At 42.2% G+C, this 24099-nt stretch overlaps 1 protein-coding gene across 1 annotated transcript in view; it reads left to right on the top strand.

Annotated features, from left to right (window-relative positions):
* The first annotated feature begins 13887 nt into the window (after positions 1 to 13887).
* Positions 13888 to 24099, top strand: part of GTF2B (general transcription factor IIB) — a 38552-nt gene continuing 28340 nt past the window's right edge. The window contains exons 1-2 of the mRNA XM_008055032.2: positions 13888 to 14021; positions 18830 to 18936. Coding sequence (XP_008053223.1) covers positions 14005 to 14021; positions 18830 to 18936 — 124 coding nt within the window. The 5' untranslated portion in view covers positions 13888 to 14004. The remainder of the gene's footprint in view (positions 14022 to 18829; positions 18937 to 24099) is intronic.

Below are 24099 nucleotides of genomic sequence, written 5' to 3'. Positions count from 1 at the left end.
CTGCCCAGGCGGGTCTCGAACCCGCGGGCTCAGGCAATCCACTCACCTCAGCCTCCCAAAGGCACGGGATTACAGGCTGAGCCACCGAGCCCAGCTTATTAAAACAATTTAAAAATTATGACCAGATGCGGTGACTCATGACTATAATTCCAGCTCTTTGGAAGGCCGAGATGAGAGGATTGCCTGAGCTCAGGTTTGAGACTAGCCCAGGCAACTTGGCGAGACCTCATCTCTATAATAAATCAAAAAATTTGCAGGGTGTGGTGGCGCATGCCTGTAGTTCCAGCTACGTGGAAGGCTGAGGCAGAAGGATCACCTGAACCCAGCAGGTCGTAGCTGCGGTTGCTGTGAGCATGCCACTGCACTCCAGCCTGGGCAACAGAGTGTGACTCCAACTCAAAAAAAAAAAAAAAATTAGCTAGGCATGGTGGCACATGCCTGTAGGCCCAGTTACTTGGGAAGCTGAAGCTGGAGGATCGCTTGAGCCCAGGATGTCGAGGCTGTGGTGAGTTGTGATTCTGCTACTGCACTAGAGCCTGGGTGACAATATGAGACCACCTCAGACTCAAAAAAATACAAATATGATCATGCTACATATATTTGTGAAGAATATTCATGTTGCAAATTATAGAAAGTCTAAGTTATATGTGTTTAAATAAAACAAAAGGGAATTTTTCTGTTCCAGTTGAAGATTTTAGGATTAGTCTAGTTTCAGTTAAAGCTTGATCCAGGACTCACATTGTAATCTGCCACCACATTCCACTTCACAGTTCTGTCTTCTCTGTGTGTCACTGCTCACAGCTGAAATCCTAGCACTTTGGGAGGCCAAGGTGGGAGGATTGCTTCAGTCCAAGTGCCCAGGAGGTGCTTGAGACCACCCTGGGCAACATAGCAAGACTTCATCTCCGTTTTAAAAAAAATTATAAAAACAAAAAAATTAAGATAAGTTGTCTACAAATTCTCGAAGTTAGGTAAGAAGTCATTCTTCGACATCACACTACACAATAAGACACCCAGTGAGCAAAGACGAACTGTTAAAGATTTTTATGTAGGGGAGATTGTGTGGCAAAAACGATGGTTTGGCTATTCAAAAATCAAAAATACCTACCTTCTCCTTTGACTACTTTTACTATTAAGACTAAAAAGCCAAAGTACCAAATTTCTCAGCTTCCTTTACAACTAATCGGAAGTGCCTTAGAAGGGCTTCCTTTATTGGAAAAAAGGCGGGGGGAGGCAAAGTTTTCCTGAAACTTTTATGACTTTTTTTCCCCTTTTTGCCTGCTATCTCCTTCCTTCCTGGAATGTAGAAACGAGGCCTGGAGCTACAGCAGCCATCTTGCATTCATGGAGCAACCAGCATGAGGACAAAGACCCATGAACTAAGGATGGCAGAGCAGAAAGACGGAAAGAGACTAGAGTCCTGGAAGCAACTGGAAGCCACTGTACCTATCCTAACACTTTGTAATAGATGAGACAGATAAACCCCTGTTAGTTTAAGCCACTATAGTATTCTGTTATTTGCAGATGAATGTGTAATATAATATGGCACAAAGATCAAATTTATCTTCTAGGAGATAAATTGATCTGAGGAAGATGACTGGAGGCAGACTGAGAGGCCAATAGAAGACTCCTGCCGGAGTCCAGGAAAAAAAAACATGTAGAGGTCTGAAGGATTTTGTATGAGAGAGGCAAGTTTTCACAAATTTTGTCAAATTCATGAATTTTCCTCATAATTCTTATGATGAAAATACTTGTGTATCCACATAATTACCAATTTTTGTTGTTGTTGTTGTTTTATAGACAAGCTCTCGCCAAGTTGCCCAGGCTGGTCTCAAACCTATGGACTCTGGCAATCCTCTCACCTCCACCTCCCAAAGTGCTGGGATTACAGGCGTGAGCCACCACACCCAGCACCAAATATTTTAAATTAAAAATTGTTTCCAGGCTGGGTGCAATGGCTCATGCTGCAATCCCCGCACTTTGGGAGGCCAGAGTATGATGATTACTTGAGCATAGGAGTTCAAGACTAGCCTGGACAACATAGTGAGACCTTGTCTCAAAAAAATAAATAAAATAAAGAATATAGATGGAGATTTTTTTTCCCAGATAAAACAAAGTCTTCTTGGTCTCAGTTGGAAAAACCCAAAAGTAAAACAAAACAAAACAAAAACCTCAACCATGTTACTATGACATGAGAACTTAATTTTATTGCGGCTCTAAGAATATATCTAATTACTGAATCATGCCAGTTAAACAGGAAGTTCACCTGCTGACAAGCAGCTATCTAGGGACATATCAGAATAAGTTGTAGAAATAATTGGATTTCCTAATCAATATTGACTTCATCATATCATAGAGTCGCTGCTTTCCTTTATGACCAGATATGTTTCTTTCTTATAATGCTTAAAGCTTTTCATTTATGGCAAAAATCTCATGATTAGGAAGACACAATAATAATTTTGTCTGCCAATGAGAGTAGTCATCCTGTCTGAAGTGTTTTTTTATAAACTCTCATTAATTATTCATTAAAAGTATAAACATCCTACTTTAGCTAAAACCATAGAGCTATGTCTTCCAAGCACCATAAAACTCCATTTTTCGTATAAATTTCAGAGCTAACTTAGTATAGGTCACTTTATAATTATTCTTGAAGCTGCTAAGCCATACATGCATGAAAGAGTACAAAAATCCATGAAAACTATAGTGTTTTTGTTGTTGTTGTTTTTGTTTTTTGACTCAGGGGCTCACTCTGTCACCCAGGCTGGAGTGCAGTGGCACGCTGATGGCCACTGCAGTGTCAACCTGCTGGGCTCAGGTGACCCTTCTGCCTCAGGCTTCCAAGTAGTTGGAATTACAGACACGCATCACCATGCCTAGCTAATTTTTTGATTTATCATAGAGATAAGCTCTTGACAAATTGCCCAGGCTGGCCTCAAACCTGTGGGCTCAGGCAGTTCTCTCGCCTTAGCCTCCCAAAGTGCTGGGATTATGGGCATGAGCCACCGTACCTGGCCAGTATTTTTAAAAATTCTCTTTAGAGTGTCTTTCTCTGTCTCTTACCCTCCCTCTCCCCCCTTCCTCCCTCTTCTTCCCCTCCCGCCCCCAAAAAACAAATAAACAAACAAAAAGAATGTCTTTCTCCAGACAAAATATGTGTGTCATGCTTCATGCTGGGAAGTGATCACTTTCAAGGGCTCATGACACTTCTTTGCTCAAAACCCTTCAGTGACTCTCACTCAGAGTAAAATGTATCACTAGGAACCTCAAGTCCCCCCATGATTTGACCCCTGTTCTCTAATGATCTCCTTCCCTCGACACACTGGCCACTGAGACCTCCTTATCTGTCCCCAAACTCCAGGCACGCTCCATCCAGATGGGCTTCTTTGTCCTTGCAGTTTCCTCCAGCATCCACCTGACTACTTCAGATCTTTACTCAGTTATCACTTCTCACTTCCCAATTAAAGTTGTAAATCCTGGCTGGGTACGGTGGCTCACGCTTGTAATCCCAATCCCAGCACTTTGGGAGGATGAAGTAGGAGGACTGCTTGAGCCCAGGAGGTAGAGACCAGCCTGGGCAACATAACAAGGGCTTGTCTCTACAAAAAAAAAATAAATCAGTCAAAAAAATTAGCCAGGCATGGCATCGCCTACTTGCCCAGCTACTCAGAAGGCTGAGGCAGAAGGATCACCTGAACCCAGGAGGTCAAGGTCGTAGTGAGCTGTAGTTGTGTCACTGCACTCCTGCCTGGATGACAAAGTGAGACTCCGACTCAAAAAAACACACACACACACCCACACACACACATACACATACACACGTCAGTCCAAGTAGAATTTAAAACAGGAAACTTTCTGCACTGCCAAGATATAACCTCAAAGAAATATCGAGAGGAAGAGCTGGGCTCGGTGGCTCAGCCTGTAATCCCACTCTTTGGGAGGCTGAGGTGAGTGGATTGCCTGAGCCCGTGGGTTCGAGACCCACCTGGGCAACTTGGCGAGACCTCATCTCTACAATAAATCAAAAAATTAGCCGGGCGTGGTAGCGCACGCCTGTAGTTCCAGCTACTTGGAAGGCTGAGGCGGAAGGATTGCCGGAGCCCAGCAGGTCGAGGCTGGCCGGGAGCGGCCACTGCACTCCAGTCTGGGCGACAGAGTGAGACTCCAACTCAAAAAATAAATAAATATATAAATAAGAAATATTGAGAGGAAGAAAGACTTACAAAATAACATCTTAAGTATATGACCTTAATAATGTCAAAATAAATGCATAATATTCTGTATTTCTGTATTTCTATATTTCTATTGTGTATATATTTTTCTATGATTATTCATATGTGAATCCACAGAAATAGGTCTAGAAGGATGTACACTCTGATAACAATGGTTAACTCAGTTAAAAGGAGTGAAATTCATGGTTGGAGAGCTTTAGGAAGAAATTTTGCTGATGCATATATTGATATATTTCTATCTTGTTTTACAATTAGTTTATTTAGCAAGCAAATATTGGAAGCTTCCTATGTGCCCGTCACTGTTATAGGTTCTGGGAATACATTAGTAAACAAAACAAAAATCCTGACCTTCATGGAGCACTTGAACCCAGGAGATTGAGGTTGCGGGGAGCTGTGATCTTACCACTGCCCTCCAGCCTTTGTGGAACTTACATTTCAGTGGGTGAAACAAGACAGTAAACATCGAAGTTAAAGATGCAATAGTGACTGGACGTGGAGGCTCAAGCCTGTAATACCATCACTTTGAGAAGTCAAAGTGAGAGGGTTGCCCAAGCCCACGAGTTTGAGAACAGCCTGGGCACCTTGGCGAGACCTCATCACAATAAATCAAAAAATTAACTGAGTGTGGTAACACATGCCTGTCGTTCCAGCTACTTAGAAGGCTGATTCGGGAGGATCGCCTGAGCCCAGCAGGTGGACGCTGGGGTGACTGTGAGCATGCCACTGCACTCCAGCATGGGCAACAGAGTGAGACTCCAACTCAAAAAAAAATAAAAGGTACAACAGTTACTATGTGCTAAGGAGAAAAATAAAATAGGGCATGTGAAATGACAGGAGAGGCACTGAAATGCACTGTAGCAATGTTTTTGCATTATTACTTGCATAAGTGTAAAGTTCCAAAATATAAAATTAAATAAATAAAAAATAAAAATCAGGAATGGTACATCCTTCTCTCTTTTGACTGGTAAGTAAATATTTCTAATAAGGGTCTGGTTCTAGGCCTAAAATGAAATCGAGTAGCTGTCTCAGCCCCCACTGTCCAACCATGGGAAAGTGAGCACTTTCCTGGGACTGCTGCTGGTCAGAGTGTAAATGAGTGCAACATTTCTAGAGGGCAATTTCACAATATTGAAGAAAACATAATGGGAACATGTCCTGATTCCATTACTAGGTATTTACCCTCTGAACGTGCAAATATTCACCCACATATATGAACAAGAATGTTCACAACAGCATTGTTTATAATTCCAAAAAACTGGAAACAGGCCAGGCTTGGTGGCTCATGCCTGCAGTCCCAGCATTTTGGGAGGCCGAGGCAAGAGGATTACCTGAGCCAGGAATTCCAAGACCAGCCTGGGCCACATACAAGACCTCATCTCTACAATAAACCAAAAAAAATGAGCCAAGCATGGTAGCACATGACTGTGGTTCCTGCTACCTGGAAGGCTGAGGTGAATGATCACCTGAGCCCAGCAGGTAGAGGCTGTGTTGAGAGACTGTGAGCATGCCACTGCACTCCAGCCTGGAAGACAGAGTAAGACGCCTACTAAAAAAAAAACAAAAACAAAAAAATTGGAAACAACTAATTCCTCCATTATTGGGGGTATAATAAAGTATATTATGGTACCTAGTCAAAAAACTCAGTTCAATTCTGTTACTTGAAAAAAAAAAATCTAATAGACTGTTGAATGTGATCTGTTTGTGCAAATAAAATAAAAATGCATGAATAGATTAAAATGCATGGGTACAACATGGATGCACTTAACATGAATTTGAATTATGCAAATGACCAGGTCATATAAAAATACTAATTCAAGGCCGCACACAGTGGCTCACACCTGTAATCCCAGTACTTTGGGAGGCCAAGGTGGGAGGATCACTTGAGGCTAGGAGTTCAAGACCAGTCTGAGCACAAAGCAAGACCCTGTCTCTGCAAAAAACAAACAAAATAGATGGGTGTGTTAACACACCCAGCTACTCAGGAGGCTGTAGTCCCAGCTACTCAGGAGGTGAAAGAGGGAGACTCACCAGCCCAGGAATTTGAAGCTTCAGTGAGCCAATATTACACCACTACACTCTAGCCTGGAGCCTGGGTGACAAAGAAAGATTCTGTCTCTTATTAAAAAAAATTTGTTTAAAATCTTTTTCAAAAATGTGTTAAAAAAAAATACTCCCCCACAATATCAAAATAAAAACTATTGATATTTTTTTTAAAAATACTCAGCTGGGCTTGGTAGCTCAGCCTGTAATCCCAGCACTTTGGGAGGCCGAGGCAAGTGGATTGTCTGAGCCCGTGGGTTTGAGACCCACCTGGGCAACTTGGTGAGAACTTGTCTCTACAATAAGTCAAAAAGTTAGCCGGGGGTGGTAGCGTACGCCTATAGTTGTGGCTACTTGGAAGGCTAAGGCGGAAGGATCGCCAGAGACCAGCAGGTCGAGACTGTGGTGGCTGGGAGCATCCCACTGCACTCCAGTCTGGGCGACAGAGTGAGACTCCAACTCAAAAAAAATACTGGCAGGCCCTGTGCTTGCTTATACAATTGCAATATGGTAGTGGGCTATGAACATCACTTTCTTCTTACCAGGGCACTAAGGTGAGAAGGAGCTAAGAAAGCTGGAGGAACTGGGTGACCGTCCATGTAGATACAGTGCTGAAGTCCCAGCCCTGTCTTCTGACATAGCCCTCTGGTTTTTTGTTTTTTTTGCTTTCGTTTTTTAACATAGCCCTTTGTTCAGGAAATGGGAGTAGCTGTCCACAATGCTTGCTGAAAGATCTCAGGAAGCCACATAATCTCTTTCCTTCTCTTTTGTGTGTGTGTGTGTGTGTGTGTGTGTGTGTGTGTGTGTGTGTGTCTCACTCTGTAGCCCAGGCTGAAGTGCAATGGCAAGCTCACGGCCACCGCAGCCTTGACCTGCTGGTCTCAGGTGATCCTTCTACTTCAGCCTTCCAAGTAGCTGGAGATATAGGCATGTACCACACTTGGCTAATTTTTTGACTTATCGTAGAGACAAGGTATCACCAAGTTGCCAGGCTGTTCTCAAACCTGTGGGCTCAGGCAATCCTCTTGCCTCCACCTCCCAAAGTGCTGGGATTACAGATGTAAGCCACCGCACCTGGCCTCTTTCGTTCTTTCACAATAAATTAAGTGGAGAATCATATTTCCAGATTAATACAGCCATTTGCAATACTTTTAAATTGCAAATAAAAGTACTCAAAGATATGACCCATCATCGTGTAGTTTAGTTGTTTGAAAACAAGACAAAACTAAATTCCCATTAACTTGAAGTGTAGCTCATATCACATTACTCTAAAATAACTTTATGAAATTTCAAAAGATTCAAACATGTCTCATTTTTAAATATAGAGATTTGTGACCATTTAGCTTAATGGAGAATCTTCGGGGACTCTATCGTAACATCAAACTACTATTGACCTTGGGTTTGGGTGAAATCACTTTAAGCTTCCACATTACAGAAGAGAAAGCAGAAATGAATAACCAGGCCCTCATTTGCAAAATAGACAATAATATAAGGCTACAGACAGAGTAACACGTAACTGAAAGAGTAAATACGATCATTCATAAACACACTTGGGGTGAGCATTTGATGTGAAAGCAGCCTGTGTGGTCAAATACGGGATCAGAACAGATGAATGCAGAAAGTGGCATGGGCTTTTCTGCAGGTTTGATATTGCACCTCGATGCAAATGCCACAGAAGAAAGTCCTTTAAGTCAGTGTAAGATGGCTGATCCATTGTGGGTTTTGTGGTTTTAAGAGAACAATTACAGCTGGGTGCAGTGGCTTGCACCTATAATCCCAACACTTTGGGAGGCCCAGGTAAATTGCCTGAGCTCACAGATTAGAGATCAGCCTGGGCAACTTGGCCTAAACCTCATCTCTACAATAAATCAAAAAGGGCATGGTAGCACGTGCCTATAGTTCCAGTTACTTGGATGACTGAGACGGAAGGATGGCTGGAGCCCAGCAGGTTGACTCTGGGGTGCCCGTGAGCGTGCCACTGCACTCCGGCCTGGGCAACAGAGTGAGACTCCAACTCAAAAATAAAATAAAATAAATAAATAAAGAGAGATTTGGTTTAGTGGTGAGGGCAGTGTTAATGCACAGACAATAATACTACTAGTAATGATAGCTTGGACTCTTGTGATGTCTGAACATGAAGCACCAAGCAGACACAACACACTATGGCTGGCTAAGAGATCAGTGGCAAGATAGTGGGTGGCAAAATGCTTCACTTCGTGAAAGTGTGGGGCAGGATCCTTTCATCTTGTTCATGTGAAAAAGCAAAATCTCGGGTAGAAAAGGTCAGATAATAATGAGAATGAGCAGGCATAATAGAGAATGTCATAGAAGAAAGAAAGCCCTAAGGAAAAAATTTTAAAAGGCGAGGCTAGCTGTGATGGGAAAGCCCTTTTGGTAAAACTCACTAATGTGGCTTAATTATTGTGAAGAACAGTGCAAACAATAATGTTTTAAAATACATTCTTTCATTCCATGTACCAGCAAATCACAAAACCCAATATTTATTGGGTGTCTATGGTCACAAAGGAGTCACAAAGGTCCAAAGAAAATATAAGGACACCAGCCCTCAGTGAGTTCACTGTAGTTTACTTTCAAGCACCTGCAGGAACAGAACAGCATTGTTTAGAAAAGGTCCTTGGTGCCAGGTGCTGTAGCACAAGCCTGTAATCCCAGCACTTTGAGAGGCTAGGCGAGAGGATTGCCCAAGTCCAAGGGTTCACAACCAGCCTGGGCAACTTGGCAAACCCTCGTCTGTACAATAAATCAAAAAATTAGCCCAGTGTGCTGGCAAATGCCTGTAATTCTGGCTACTTTGAAGACTGAGGTGGAAGGATGGTCTGAGCCCAGTAGGTCAAGGCTGCCATGAACAGCGTGCCACTGCACTCCAACTTAGGCAGAGTGAGACTCCAACTCAAAAAAAAAAAAAAAAAAAGGTCCTTGGTACATGAATTGGTTTTAACATTTAAATTGCACTGAGACATCAGGACCTGTACACGCTATTCCTCTATATCAAACACAAAGATTGCTTCCTGTTTCATAATATTGTAACTAGAGATACAAGTTTTCTATTTTTGGCATGTACCTTGCTTCCAATTTTATATCAGTATAAATAACATTGCAAGGGACATCTTCATGAACAAAGTATTCCATATTTTAGATTTTTCCTTACACCATTTCTCAGAAGTGGGATTACTGGTTCAAGAGGCTACAAACAGCTAAACCATTTGTGGAGTATTGCCAAAGTGCTTTCTAAAAGGGTTCTATCAATTTATAATGCTGTCAGAAATGCAAGACCGTAATGAGAGAAGTAGTTTTATGTTATCATCACATTGCTATAGTTTATAATTAATACTTTTAGAGTTTTAAGATTCAAATAATATGAGATCATTTTCAAATAGGTAATTATTTTACATAATAAGGCTTTAGCATTTGATTTTCATGGAAGCAATAAAAATCTAACACTAAATTCATCATTTAAGAAAGTATCAGGTAACAAGTCACATGAATATGAGCATGTTTCCCCTTCTCATTTTCAGTAGCTCATTAGGGCACTTGATCAATAGGACTTTAAAGGGAGATCTTATCTAGACTAAAATAAACGTGCTTGTAAACATTTTTAGAAAATTAGTTTCACCTATCATTCAATTTCCCCATTTTTTATCATAAAATGATAAAAGTTGTTATTTTTGGAAAAATATGAAGTTCAAAACATATGATAAAATAACACTAAACAGTGTGATAAAGTTTTTAAAGTCACATACTTAATGCAAAGTGGTATCTTTTTAGGGAAAATATTGATTTAAAAGCCACAAGCTATTTTGTGAACCCTTTAGTATTGTTTGTTTTGGTTTTATCAGAGTAGCTGAAAAGATTAAGAGAAAACCACTGCTCATGAGCAATACATTAAAAAGTGAATTAATTTCTAGCAATCTTCCTCCCCGATCCTAGAAAGATAAAACTAACAGTTAATATTTTCTAATTAGCCGGGTGTGGTAGTAGCTCTGGCTACTTAGAAGGTTGAGGCAGAAGGGTCACCTGAGCCCAGCAGGTCGACGCTGGAATGGCCGTGAGCCTGCATGCCACTGCACTCCAGCCTGGGCAATGGAGTGAGACTCCAACTCAAATATATATATATTCTATTTGTAGACTATTTATGTTTTATGACTCTACTCAACCTTCCAGCACTTGGACAAGCTGCTGGCCTCTCCCAGTGAAAAGCTGGATTTATTCTCAAATGGAAGACAAACTACCAATATTGCGGAACCAGAGTTTCAAATAAATCAATAAACAAACCAACAGAACAGTTGAATTCGGGATCACATGCAAGTACACTTAGCAATGGGATGTGAGCCAGGCGCATTTCAGTTTAGGTAGCACGTGAGCTGACAAACACAAGTGAGTGTCCTGTGCCAACAACTGGCTAGAATATTTTAGATCACAGCTGCCCCATAAGATCAAACCTGCATGATTTCTGCAACTCAACGACTGGTTGAATCCATTTCCGTATGTTGAGTTCCAATTAGGAGGCAAACTGCTTGGATTTTGGAGCCAGTTTGCCAGGGTTCCAGTCCCAGTTCTGCCATTTACTAGCCGTGTGACTTCAGGCTAGATACTTAACCATTCTGTATCTCATATTCTCCATCTATGAAGTGGGAACAATAATGGCACACAACTCATAGATTAGGAAGATTACTGGGAAGATTATGAGTTAACATATGCATAGCCTTAAAATAGTACCTGGCACATAGTAAGTACTATATGAGTGATTGTTACCATTCTTAATATCATGATTATTCGTTTAAATAAAAATGATGGTACAAACCAGAAATTTTGGTAAACACTTGTCTAGGTCATTGACTTCCAGGTGATAAAACCCCAGCTATGTCTGTCTTTTAATCTCAGGATGAGAAGTAAAAATTAAATGAGATAAATATTAAGTGTTGATAAAAATGCTTTATAAACTGTCAATGCTGTATTAACAAAAGAAAAGCAATGGCTTACCTAAGCTGTTTTCTTTTTTTGCTTGTTTTGTGTTTTTTTTTTTGAGTTGGAGTCTCACCCCTTCGCCCAGGCTGGAGTGTAGTGGCACACTCACAGCCACTGCATCCACAACCTGCTGGGCTCAGGTGATCCTTCCACCTCAGCCTTCCAAGTAGCTAGAACTACAGACACGTGCCACCATGCCTGGCTCATTTTTTGATTTACTGTAGAGACGAGGTCTCGCCAAGTTACCCAGGCTGGCCTCGAACATGTGGGCTCAGGCAATCCTCTTGCCTTGGCCTCCCAGAGTACTGGGATTATAGGCGTGAGCCACACACCAGGCCTGCTTTCTATTTTAATACAAAAGAAATTCTTATAAGGTTGTAACAGAGAAGAGGTTCTCCCAGGTAGTCAGGAGTTATTTAAGTATTTTTTTTTTTTTTTAGAGGGGAGGGGTGAGGGGGCTCACTATGTTGCCTAGGCCGGTTGCAAATTCCTGACCTCAATCGATCTTCCCACCTCAACTCCCAAAGCGCTGGGATTAGGGACCTGAGCCACCGCACCTGGCCTGGCAGGAGTAATTTAACCAGCTTCCTGCTACCTACTTGAGGTTTCAATTTCTTTCTTCAACAAGCATCATCGACTGCCTACCATGAATCTACTAGGTGCCGAGTCCTTATTCTTAATCCTGAAGAAATGCCCAGTTGTCCTCTTTCTCCAGGCTAAGGTGCTCTACCAGGAAAGCTCTACTCTTGAGGTGGGGCATCCCCAAACGCTTCCCGGGTTTGCACTTGGCACAGCTGAAATGGGTTGGCATTTTTTAAACTTTCCCAGATATTGAGGGAGAAAAAAAACCCCGCAAGAGTACAGTCAAGATTTTTGTTTTGTTTTGTTTTTTGAGTTGGAGTCTCACTCTGTCTCCCAGGCTGGAGGGCAGCGGCATGCTCAAGGCTACCACAGCCTCCAGCTGCTGGGCTCAGATGATCCTTCCGCCTCAGCCTTCCAAGTGGCTGGAACTATAGGCAGGTGCCACGACGCCCGGCTAATTTTTTCATTTACTGTAGAGTTGACGTCTCGCCAAGTTGCCCAGGCTGGTCTCACACGCGTGGGCTCAGGTAATCCTCTCACCTCTGCCTCCTGAAGTGCTGGGATTATAGGCGTGAGCCACCGTGCCCGGCTACAGTCAAGTTTTTAAATTACAAAATTACAGAGTAGAAGACTGGAAAAAAGAAAAAGAAAAGAAATCATCCTCTCTCCTTCCCATCTAGATTTCAGTTCCCAAATGCCTGCCTCTCGCAGTCCTTGCTTTTTCTAAGGAAGCTAGTATTTTCCACCTTATCGAGAAAACAAGGCGTGCTCGGTGGCATTCAAGTCCCCTCCCCAAGCGAACAAAGCAGTCACCATAGTCGAAGTCCTCATCCCCACAGAAACCACCGGGTACCCTTTATCTTCCAATCCCCAGGCTGTCAAGGGTGGCTTGTTTTCAGCGAAGTGTTACTGTTACGGTCGTTATTATTATTACGACTACAGTTTTGACGTTAATTTGGCTCATCCAGGGACATGCTGCGGCAGCTAGACATTCTGCCAAGTTTTCTACACTTCACTATCAGTCACATTTGCAAAATTTATGAAAAAACACGATCCGGGCAGGGCCCCTGTCTCCGTGATTCTCGTGCACAGAGTGCGCTCACGTGGTGTTAGTTCTCCTCCTGCCAGTTCTTTATTATTTTATTTCTTATTTTAAAGATGTGCATTCAGGTGGAAAACTATGGGGTATGGGGGGGGTAGAGAGGGGAAGGGAGGTGGGACTAACGGTAGTAAATATCTGTCTGGGGATGGGGAGACACCCCTTATTAACAAGGGTGCCTGAAGGATGCACATTTGTATACCTAACCCTTAACTGTACCCCACAATTTTATAATAAAATATATTTACTAAAAAAAGAAAAAAGAGGGAATAAATAAATAAATGTTTCTTGACACCTTTAAAAAAAAAAAAAGATGTGCAATTCAGGGTTAGGTATGCAAATAGTCATTGCACAGGTGAAGTCTGGGCCTCACGTTGGTCCCACTTCACATGGTCTGAGATCAGGCAACCTTACGAATGAAGCGGGGCCCCTCTCCCCTGCCAATTCTAAAAGGGTCTGCAAGGCAGATACTAATTAATTACCCTTGGCGCCGAGGAGCGAAAGGGCGCGCCCGAGAAGACGCCGCAGGCTGGCTGATGACAGGACCTCTGGAGGGCCTAAGGGAATTTCTCTTTTTTACTCCAAATTGCTCAGGCAGAAAGAATCACCCCTCGGAGCAGATTAAGAACCGCGATCAGACCCTAGTCGCCCACGCGGAAGTAGAGCTGGCGGTGAGAAGGTGGGAGAGGGAGGGGTGGTTAGACTTCGGGGACGTCGGCTTTGAACCCACCACGAAGCCAGGGCTTTCTTCGAAGTCCGATTGAGAGTTAGCCCTGGCGTAGCCCGTTTTCACGGCTCCCCGGAGACTTTTCCCGAGTAGTGACGTTGACTTGCCCGGCAACAGGACACGTTGAGGGAATGCAGGGAGAAAATGAGAAAACGCAAAGCACGTGGCGTATGGGCTCTCACTGCTCTTGGCCTTTCTCCCGACCCGTAGCCGCGCCCTGCTGCGCCTGCGTGGGCGGCTCGCCTATAAAAGCCGACCTCGGCGCGTCTCGCCGCCACAATTGCTTCCTGTTTTCGTTGGGGCTGTTGTGGCTTGTTGCTGGAACCGCAGCGGCTGTGAAGATGGCGTCCACCAGCCGGTTAGTATGTCCGGCCGATCCCGGCTAGCTGAGGGGCGGGCGGTGAGCGCCGGGCGTTTCTAGGCGGCCGCCGGGGCAGCCGTGTTGGGCCAAGCGCCCCGGAGGTGCGGAGAGAAGCGGCGGGGCCGGCTGGCTGGCGGGGACAAAGGCACTTGCAGGCGGCGGCACGACAGTCGAGGGGGTGTCGCGGGTGCTCATGAACTGTTATGGCCCCGGCGTCCCTCGTCGTCTTCTCATCCAGGCCCCACCGTGCGTGGGCTCCGGTGGGCTCCAGTGTCCCCAGCCCCTGGTCTCGCGTCTTTTACGAGTATCTCAACTTTTTTTTTCCCCCTACGCTTGTTTTTTTTCCTCTATCTGCGGCCCAAACGGCCCGAAGATTCCCAATTTCTCCTTTCCAAAGGAGCGGGGAACGTTTCGTTCCAGATCCTTAGCGATCTGACAGCTAGAAAGTTGGGAACGTCAGCATTGGTAAGACGGATGGAAACTGGTTCCCCTCGGCAGCGGCCCTCGGAAGTGGAAGCTAGAGCACCTCGGAAGAGTTGATTTCCCTGCTGAAGGAGTTCTTTGCAAATGTCGTTGTCTGCGTTCTCCCGGGGGGGGGAAAAAATCCTGCCTGCGGAAATTTTCATGTGTGTATTTTGGGAAGTCGCTCTTTAGTATATGCATTTTAAACGTAATGTGCTCACATCCACAGGAAGTGCATGCAGTGCCCTCAGAGACAGCTTTTAATCTTGTGACCTGGAAAATGCTCGCAGACCCTAATTATATCTCTCATTACCACCATGAGGTAGATATTAGTATTTTTACCGAAGTGTAAACTGAGTCATGCCCCTGTTGACCTTTTCCAAGGGGCTTGTTAGAGTGTGGAGTCTAAGATACCTGTTTCTTGTTATCACACAGTTGGCCTCTAGCTAGCTCATGTGTTGAAAGTATCAGATTAATTTTTCAGCTTCTGGAACTCCGACACATTTCTTCTGACCCTCTCGTGTCTGTGGCGTTGATGAATTTCACCAGGAAACGTCATTTTCACAAAATAGTAATCCCTTTCAGGTAACTGCCATGACATACCATATGGTGAGAGAAAGATTGAGAGAGGCAGCTTTAGCAGATGGAAACAAAAAGCCAGTCACACCTGTTGACTGATTCTAATTGTATGATTGGATGCTCAGTCATTCTGGGTGTGGTTGTGTCAGGTAAGGCTTCCTTTTAGGTGAATGGAAAACTTTAACTTCCCCAAATCATCCAGATATGATTTAAATTCTTTCATGATGGTAGGTCAAAGGTAAATATCATATGTAGGCATAGCTTTTTCATATAATAGAACAGGACATTTTTTTTTAATGTTGCTGTAGCTGATAGAACATGTAGTAAATTCACTGAACAGATTCTTTTTACCCAAAGAATACACTTTCCTTTTTATGTCTTTATTATCTTCATATATATATACACACACACACACACACACATATATATATATAATTTAGCCGAGTCAACGCTTCACTCTGTCATCTAGGCCAGAATGCAGTTGCAGGATCATGGCTCACACAGCCGCTGTCTCCTGGACTCAGGCAATACTCCTGCCTCAGCCTCCTGAGTAGCTGGGAACAGGAGCACACCACCACGCCTGGCTAATTTTTTTTATTTTTGTAGAGATCTTGCTTTGTTGCCCAGGCTGGTCCCCAGCTCCTGGGCTCAGTCGACCCTCAGACCTCAGCTTCCCAAAGTGCTGGCATTACAAGTGTGAGCCACCGTGACTGGCCTTCATTTTTTTTTTTAAGTTTGAAATAAATTTTCTCTAAGCCAGGCGTGGTGCCTGTCATCCCAGCTACTTGAGAGATAGAGGTGAAAAGATTGCCTGAACCCAGGAGGTCAAGGCTGTCCAAAGCTATTGTTGTGCACTGCAGCCTGGGCAACAGAGTGAGACTCCTACTCAAACTATTAATGTATGTGTCATTGAAGTTATCTGTCTCTCAAGTTTTCCAGTGAAAACAAAGAAGGTAAATCCATTTCTACCTTTAGCATTTTTTTCCTGAAGAAGATGTATAGTTAGTGGACTATACAGCTGCTTGGCATTCTCACAGAAGACCAAAAATGTTCTGAGCTCAAACCTAAGATCCACCAATTATTGATTGACTTCAAACAAATCATTTTCTGAACATGATTTTTTTTTTTTTTTTAAGTCAGGGTCTCGCTCTTTTGTCCACGCTGGAGTGCAGCAGCATGCTCTCGGCTCTTGACAGCCTCAGCCTTCCAAGTACCTGGAACTACAAGCATGTGCCACCACATCAGGCTTATTTATTTATTTATTTAAACTCCTGGGCTAAGGCATTTCTCCCACCTCCCAGAGTGCTGTGATTACAGACATGAGCCATCACACCAGGCCTGATTTTTTAAGTGGAATTAATGCCTATTAATGTGGATGATTGTGGAGATTGAAAATAGTAAACTAAACAGGTACCCAATAAAGGATACCTCTAAAATGGGCTTTGGATTTTTCTGGTACCTTAGTAGTGTAAATTGTTTTAATGTCATTGCTGTGGTTTTCTCCATTCTTTCCCTACTGTTTCTCTCTGTTACTACCTCTACCACCCCATTCATGTGGTTCGTCTTTTATATTGTGGGTCATTTGATTAAAAGTGTACTACTGTTGATTCTAATTTGGTAGGTAACACATACAAATAGTACAAAAGCAGAAGTACAAAAGATAAACATTGAAAAGTCGTCATCTTCCTTACCTAGCTCCCAGCCGTCGAATTCTCCCCAAATCAGCCGTTGTGACTAGTTTCTTGGTGTTTTCCTAGCGTTTTAACAAACCTACACATACAGTTCTAATTTCTCTTCCCTCAAAAAAGGTGGCCTAAAATTAAACCCTGTACCTTGTTTTTCACCTTTGTTTAAATGAAGTTAGCATAGATTTTAAATGGGCGGCTCATTTACAAAATGAACACATGTACGAAGGGTGACCCAAAAAACTCGGAATTTATTTTATAAAAAATTGTGTATTACATGTTTAAACTTCAGTCACCTTCAAAGTATTCTCCATTTGACGAAATACACCTGTCCAGATGCTTTTTTCATTGCTCAAAACAGTTTCTGAACTGATCAGTTTTGATGCCTTTTAGTGCTTCTGTCGTTTTTTTGTTTCACTTCTTCCACATCTGCACAGTGGTTTCTCTTTGAGCATTTTTTTCATCTGGAGAAACAAAAAGTCACTCAGGGTGAGATCAGGTGAATAAGGAGGGTGGGGTGTGGGTGTTATGACACTTTGGGTCAAAAACTGCTGAACACTTAGCACAGTGTGGGCAGGTATGGTAAATTACCCATCATGAAACGGGCAAGCGCGTTGAAAGAATCGCCAAAGAAAAAAATTCACTGAAGCTGAGCACAGCTTCTCACAACAGCACAAGCCCATACACTGATGCCAGTGGGTTCCTAGAACACTCACCTACTTGGGGAAACCTATACTACAAGGTACCTGCCCTTCGTAAGATAATTCTGGTTTTTTAGAACCCCCTCATATAGCTACCACCCAGGTTAAGAATTCATATACCACTAGTGCTAGCTAAAACAGTAGCAAAGCCTCCTTTGTGTCCTTATTCATTCCCCTTCCCAGAGAAAACCACATCCTGACTTCTAACACTGTGGATTTGTTTTGCTTGCTTAAAGTTGACATAAATGTCATGTGCCTGCTCTCTAGTTTCAGTTGATTGTAATTTTGAAATCCATTGATGTTATTGCATGAAGCTGGTTCGTACTTTGTTAATATTGTATAGACTTTCTCCCAACAAAACTTAAGGAATAAGCAATAATATAAAGCAGTCCCCACTTCCCAGTGAGAAAATCCAAAACATATTCTGGATAATTTAACTCTATAAGTTTGGGGGATGTGAATTATTGTATCAGCTTTTTAGTATATATCTACTAAGTTGAGTTAACATTCTAAATTGTTTTTACTAGCACAGGAAACTTTATTCCAAACCACAAATGTCTATTTAAGAACATTTAATTTTATCTTTTATTTCATTATTTTTTTTTGAGTCGGCGTCTCTCTCTGCCCAGGCTGGTCTTGAAACCCTAGGCTCCAGCAATCCTCTTTTCTCTGCCTCCCAAAGTGCTGGGATTACTAATGACCACCTTACCATGGTAACCTGTAGCATTGACTTATAACCACATGGTCTGTGCCCTTTGCCACTTATTTCTGTGACCACAGAATAAATCTCAAATCTGTATTTTTCTTTTTTTCCTTTTTTTGAGTTGGAGTCTCACTCTGTCGCCCAGACTGGAGTGCAGTGGTCGACCTGCTGGGCTCTGGCGATCCTTCCGCCTCAGCCTTCCAAGTGGCTGGAACTACAGGCACACACTAGCACGCCCGTCTAATTTTTTGATTTATTACATAGACAGGGTCTCGCCAAGTTGCTGGGGCTGGTCTCGAACCCTCAGGCTCAGGCAGTCCACTCACCTTGGCCTCCCAAAGTGCTGGGATTACAGGCTGAGCCACTGAACCCGGCCCAGGATTTTTTTTTTTAAATTAAGTAGCTACATATTAAGGGAAGAAATGTTGTTTCATATTTATGCTTGGAAAGCCATCCATATCTGCAAACCAGTAATAAAAATAACTTGAGTGGAATTTACTAATTTCTAATTAGAATTTAAAGTAACCAAACTGGGATGTTTACTTTGAAAATTTAACTTACAAGTGTTATAAATGTACATATGGAAAAATGTTCAAAATATCCCCTCCCCCAAGAAGACTACTTTGATACATATTGATGAGGAAGATGTAAAAATGTAACTTTTTATTCATTTAGTTTGGATGCTCTTCCAAGAGTCACATGTCCAAACCATCCAGATGCGATTTTAGTGGAAGACTACAGAGCTGGTGATATGATCTGTCCTGAATGTGGCTTGGTTGTAGGTGAGTAGTTATGGCTTTAATTTAAATCAGTATTTAGGATACTTTGCTTTTGTATGTCTTCCAAACTGTTGTCTAATTAACATATTTTGACTTCTTCCCCCTACAAGTAATTTATATTTACTGTAAAAAAAAAAAAATTGGAAACGAGTAAAATAATCCCAATGTCACATTTTATTGTATATCCAAATGCATATTTTGCATATTGTGGGGTAAGAGCTGATCCAAAAGAAACAAAAAGGCCCCCAGTAACTTCCTCAGTCTTTATTCTGAAATAGCTGATGAGGGATTGAAGGGGGTACTCTTGCATATTAAATAACGAATAAAATTCAACTTTTGTGGCTTTTGTATACTTTGAAAAGTAGATAAACATTTATTTCCGAGTAGTAAAGATCTGTTCTGAGTCTCACCCAAGGTTTTTTAGTCAACAACAACAAAGCACGATTTGTTATCATGTTTATGTGGGACCATCTATTGATGAATAATGTAGTATAAAATGATTACCAAAAACACCACTTCTTAAAATTCCACTTTTTTCTACTTGCTCACTAACGTAGATATGCATCAGAAATTTAGACTAGAGATGGACTTTTCATAAATTATTTTTAAGGTGGAGTTGCAGCCAGAACCTTAGAATAGGGGAATGCATGACAGTTTGACTTATTTAGGAATGAAAAACTGAAAAGATTGTGGGAAGTATAACAGAAACATTGGAAGTAGTGTATGTGGTATACTACTTGGAGGATATCTGTACATCCAAGAAGACTGCTTGCTTCAGACCTACAGTAGGAGTTTTAAACTCTACCTACAGTAGAGTTGCTAATAGGAATTGAGAACTGTTTAAATTTGTATTCTGCTCAGGGAATAACATTAATAGGTAATATATTTACTATATACTAAGCACTATTCTAAATGATATACATATTCACTCAGTTTATTCTCACAACAAACCTGTGAGGTGAGTACTAACATTTTTTTTTTTTTTTTTGAGTTTGGAGTCTCACTCAGTCACCCAGACTGGAGTGCAGTGGCTGCTCCTGGCCACCGCAGCCTCGACCTGCTGGGCTCCGGCAATCCTTCTGCTTCAGCCTACTGAGTAGCCAGAATTATAGGCGCGCGCTACCACTCCCAGCTGATTTTTTGATTTATTGTAGAGATGAGGTTTCGCTGCCCAGGCCAGTCTCGAACCCGCGGGCTCAGGCAATCCACTCACCTCAGCCACCCAAAGGCGCGGGACTACAGGCTGAGCCACCGAGCCCGGCGACTACTAACATTTTTATTACAGATGAGGACACTTGAGTTTTAGGTAGTCTGGCGGTCTGGTTTCATTGTCTGCATGGGAGCAGATGTCTATTCTGTATTGTCTTTCATAATAGAATGATTTTAATCTGGGGTCAGCATAATACAGGCCACCATTGTTTTCATATGACCTTTGTGCCGATTATGGTTTTTACATTTTTTAATGGCTGAAAAAAAAATCAAAATAATAGTATTTTGGGTCACATGAAAAGAGTATCAAATTCAGATTTCAGTGTCCATAAATAAAGTTTTATTGGACTGTAGCCATACTTATTTACATAATGTCTGTGGCTTCTTTAGGTTACAACATCAGAGTTTATTAGTTGCAACAGAAGTCACATGTGATGTTCTCATCACTTTGTTTTGTTGCTCAGTGTACTACAGATTGCAGTGATGGAGCATTTTGAGTGCCACAAATGTTGCTGTACTGCACCATTTTATTTGTATTATTGTTGAATACTCTTCTTGCCAAAACAAGAAAAGTGAACTTTGAATGTCATGCTTTTAAGGCACAATGGAGTGTGGATTATTTTTTACTGAATTAGATGGCAAAGCATTGCGTTTATTATGGAATGATATAACTGCGTTTTAAAAAAATCAAATAAGCATGCATATTACCATACTGAGCACTCATCACAGCATTCCTAACTCAGAAAAACAATGGTCAGGGAAAATGTAAAATGGAATATCTTTTTTTTGTTTGTTTGTTTGTTTTGAGTTGGAGTCTCACTCCGTCGCCCAAACTGGAGTGCAGTGGTTGCTGCTGGCCACCACAGCCTCGACCTGCTGGGCTCCGGCAATCCTTCTGCCTTAACCTGGAACTACAGGCGCACGCTACCACACCCAGCTAATTTTTTGATTTATTGTAGAGATGAGGTCTCACCAAGTTCCCAAGCAGGTCTCGAACCCACGGGCTCAGGCAGTCCACTCACCTCAGCCTCTCAAGGTGCGGGATTACAGGCTGAGCCACTGAGCCTGGCTAAAATGGAATATCTTAACACAACAGACTTTTTTAACAGAAATAAAAGAATAAAAATGAGACTGAACTAAAGTAAGTTTCTGAGTCGCTTATTTATCACCCAGGCAAGGAAAGCCATTTACCAATGATGAGTTCATTCATATTTGATTGCAGTGGTTGAAGAAATATGTCTAGAGAAAATAAACTTATTTAAGTCTGTTAGCTTCTCAGCAAGAACAGTTGCTTAAAGAGTTGAGGATATTGGGAGCAACATCAATAGTCAATTAAATTAAAAATCAAGGCAAATTGTCTCAAGTATGCTTCCTTTGCTCTTGATGAATAGACAGATGTTAATGATACTGCTCAGTTGTTCATTCAGGAAGTTGTTGCTGAATTTGAAGCAACAAGAACTAGCCTTTAAGCTGGGCTCGGTGCCTCAGCCTGTAATCCCAGCGCTTTGGAAGGCTGAGGTGAATGGATTGCCTGAGCCCGCGGGTTCAGGACCCACCTGGGCAACTTGGAGAGACCTCATGTCTACAATAAATCAAAAAATCAGCCAGGCGTGGTAGCGCGCGCCTGTAGTTCCAGCTACTTGGAAGGCTGAGGCGGAAGGATCGCCGGAGCCCAGCAGGTCGAGGCTGCGGTGGCCGGGAGTGTCCACTGCACTCCAGTCTGGGTAACAGAGTAAGACTCCAACTCAAAAAAAAAAAAAGAACTAGCCTTTGAGAGTTGTCTACACAGAACAAGTATAGGAATAACTATAGGAGAGTATTATATTTTCTTTTTTTTTTTTTTTGGTGAGTCAGAGTCTCACTCTGTCGCCCAGGCTGGAGTGTAATGGCATGTTCACAGCCACCAAGTTGCCCAGGCTGGTCTTGAACCCATGGGCTCAGGCAATCCTTTCATCTCAGCCTCCCAAAGTGCTGGGATTATAGGCGTGAGCCACTGTGCCTGGCCTAGGAGAGTATTTTCAAATGCAAAAATACTAATTCACTACAAACCTGAAGCATAAGTTTAGTTTTGTTTTAACTCAATGCTAAGGTTGAGATTTTTTTCTGAATCAGTACTGTCTTCAGCTTACTGAACACTGGATGGTTTTGAAAATTAGCTTTTGCTATAAACTTGCTAATATTTCTTTTGTTGTTGTTAAAGGGAAGATAGTTGATGCTTTTTAAATTGTTTATATTTATTTTTAGTTTTAGTTGTTTTTTTTTTGAGTCGTAATCTCACCCTGTCACCCAGGCTGGAGTGCAGTGACAATCTCACAGCCACCCCAGCATCCGCCTGCTGGACTTAGACGATCCTTCTAACTCAGTCTTCCAAGTAGCTGGAACCACGGGCGTGTGCTACCACGCCCAGCTGATTTTTTTGATTTATTGTAGAGACAAGGGCTTGCCATGTTGCTCAGGCTGGTCTCAAACCTCTGAACTCAGGCAGTCCTCTTGCCTTGGTCTTCCAAAATTCTGGGATTACAGGTTTGAGCCACCAAATCCAGCTACTAATATTACTTAATGAATTCAACCTTTACTTGCAAGTCAAAACAGTGCTTATATGTGAAGCAAACTGCAATAAAAGCCAATTTGACAATTATCATCATTTGAATCACAAGTAATATCCACTTGCTTTTATAGACTGTATATACTTAGTGTTACCAGAAGTTAAAACATAATATTACTATATAGTTTTGTAGCAGATATATTATTTTCCAAGCTCAAGCTGTATTCAGAGCAGTGTTTTTCAGACCTAGATGCGAGTGCAAAAGAAATTTTCATATTTCAATCTTCGTTTTAAGTGTGCAGTGAAAGCCAGGCTTGGTGGCTCAGCCTGTAATCCCGTGCCTTGGGAGGCTGAGGTGAGTGGATTGCCTGAGTTCGCAGGTACGAGACCCACCTGGGCAACTTGGTGAGACCTTATCTCTACAATAAATCAAAAAATTAGCCGGGTGTGGTAGCACGTGCCTGAAGTTCCAGCTACTTGGAGGGCTGAGGCGGAAGGATCGCCGGAGCCCAGCAGGTCGAGGCTGCGGTGACCGGAGCAGCCACTGCACTCCAGTATGGGCGACAGAGTGAGACTCCAACTCAAAAAATAAAATGTGCAGTGAAGGAGGTCCATCAAGCCTTCAATTGGAAGTGACTGATCAACAGTGTAACATATTAAAAGACAAATGTTAGAGATTGTAATAAAATTTATAAATACTTTCCAAGCAATAAATATGCTCAATTAAAAATCATGTCTTTGGATTAATATGAGAATTTGACAGCACTAATCTTTGTGAAAAGACACATTAAATGAAATACATCAAACTTTTATTGCCGGGCTTGGCAGCCCAGCCTGTAATCCTAGCACTTTGGAAGGCCAAGACAAATGGATTGCCTGAGCCCGTGGGTTTGAAACCAGCCCAGGCAACTTGGCGAGATCACATCTCTACAATAAATCAAAAAATTGGCTGGGTGTGGTAGCGCGTGCCTGTCGTTCGGGCTACTTGGAAGACTGAGGCGGAAGACTCACTGGATCCCAGCAGGTTGACCAAGCTGGGGTGGCCATGAGAGTGCCACTGCACTCCAGCCTGGGAGACAGAGTGAGAATCCAACTCAAAAAAAAAAAAACCTCTTGTCATGCATTATCATTGACATGTAAATAGTTCTAGTTGATTTTGATGATAGAGAACATTAGCTTTAAACTCCAGTTAAGTGAAATGTTATTCCCAAAGAAAAAAATTCCATTCTTCTCGTTAGTAGGTATGTGTTATAATAAATTATCCCCAATTATTTTATATTTAACTTCATCATTAAAAACTAGTGGATTTTTCTCCTTTTATGATATAAATTCCTACTAGGTATCATCAGTTTTGCCTCCTGACCCACAAAACTTAAAATATTTGTTGTATGATCCAGTACAGAAAATGTTTG

This window comes from Carlito syrichta, unplaced genomic scaffold (assembly GCF_000164805.1).
Source record: "Carlito syrichta isolate Samal-C Ts95f unplaced genomic scaffold, Tarsius_syrichta-2.0.1 Scaffold80509, whole genome shotgun sequence".
Taxonomy (NCBI): domain Eukaryota; kingdom Metazoa; phylum Chordata; class Mammalia; order Primates; family Tarsiidae; genus Carlito; species Carlito syrichta.
Note: the sequence above shows the minus strand (reverse complement) of the source record. Positions and strands in the feature narration are given on the sequence as shown.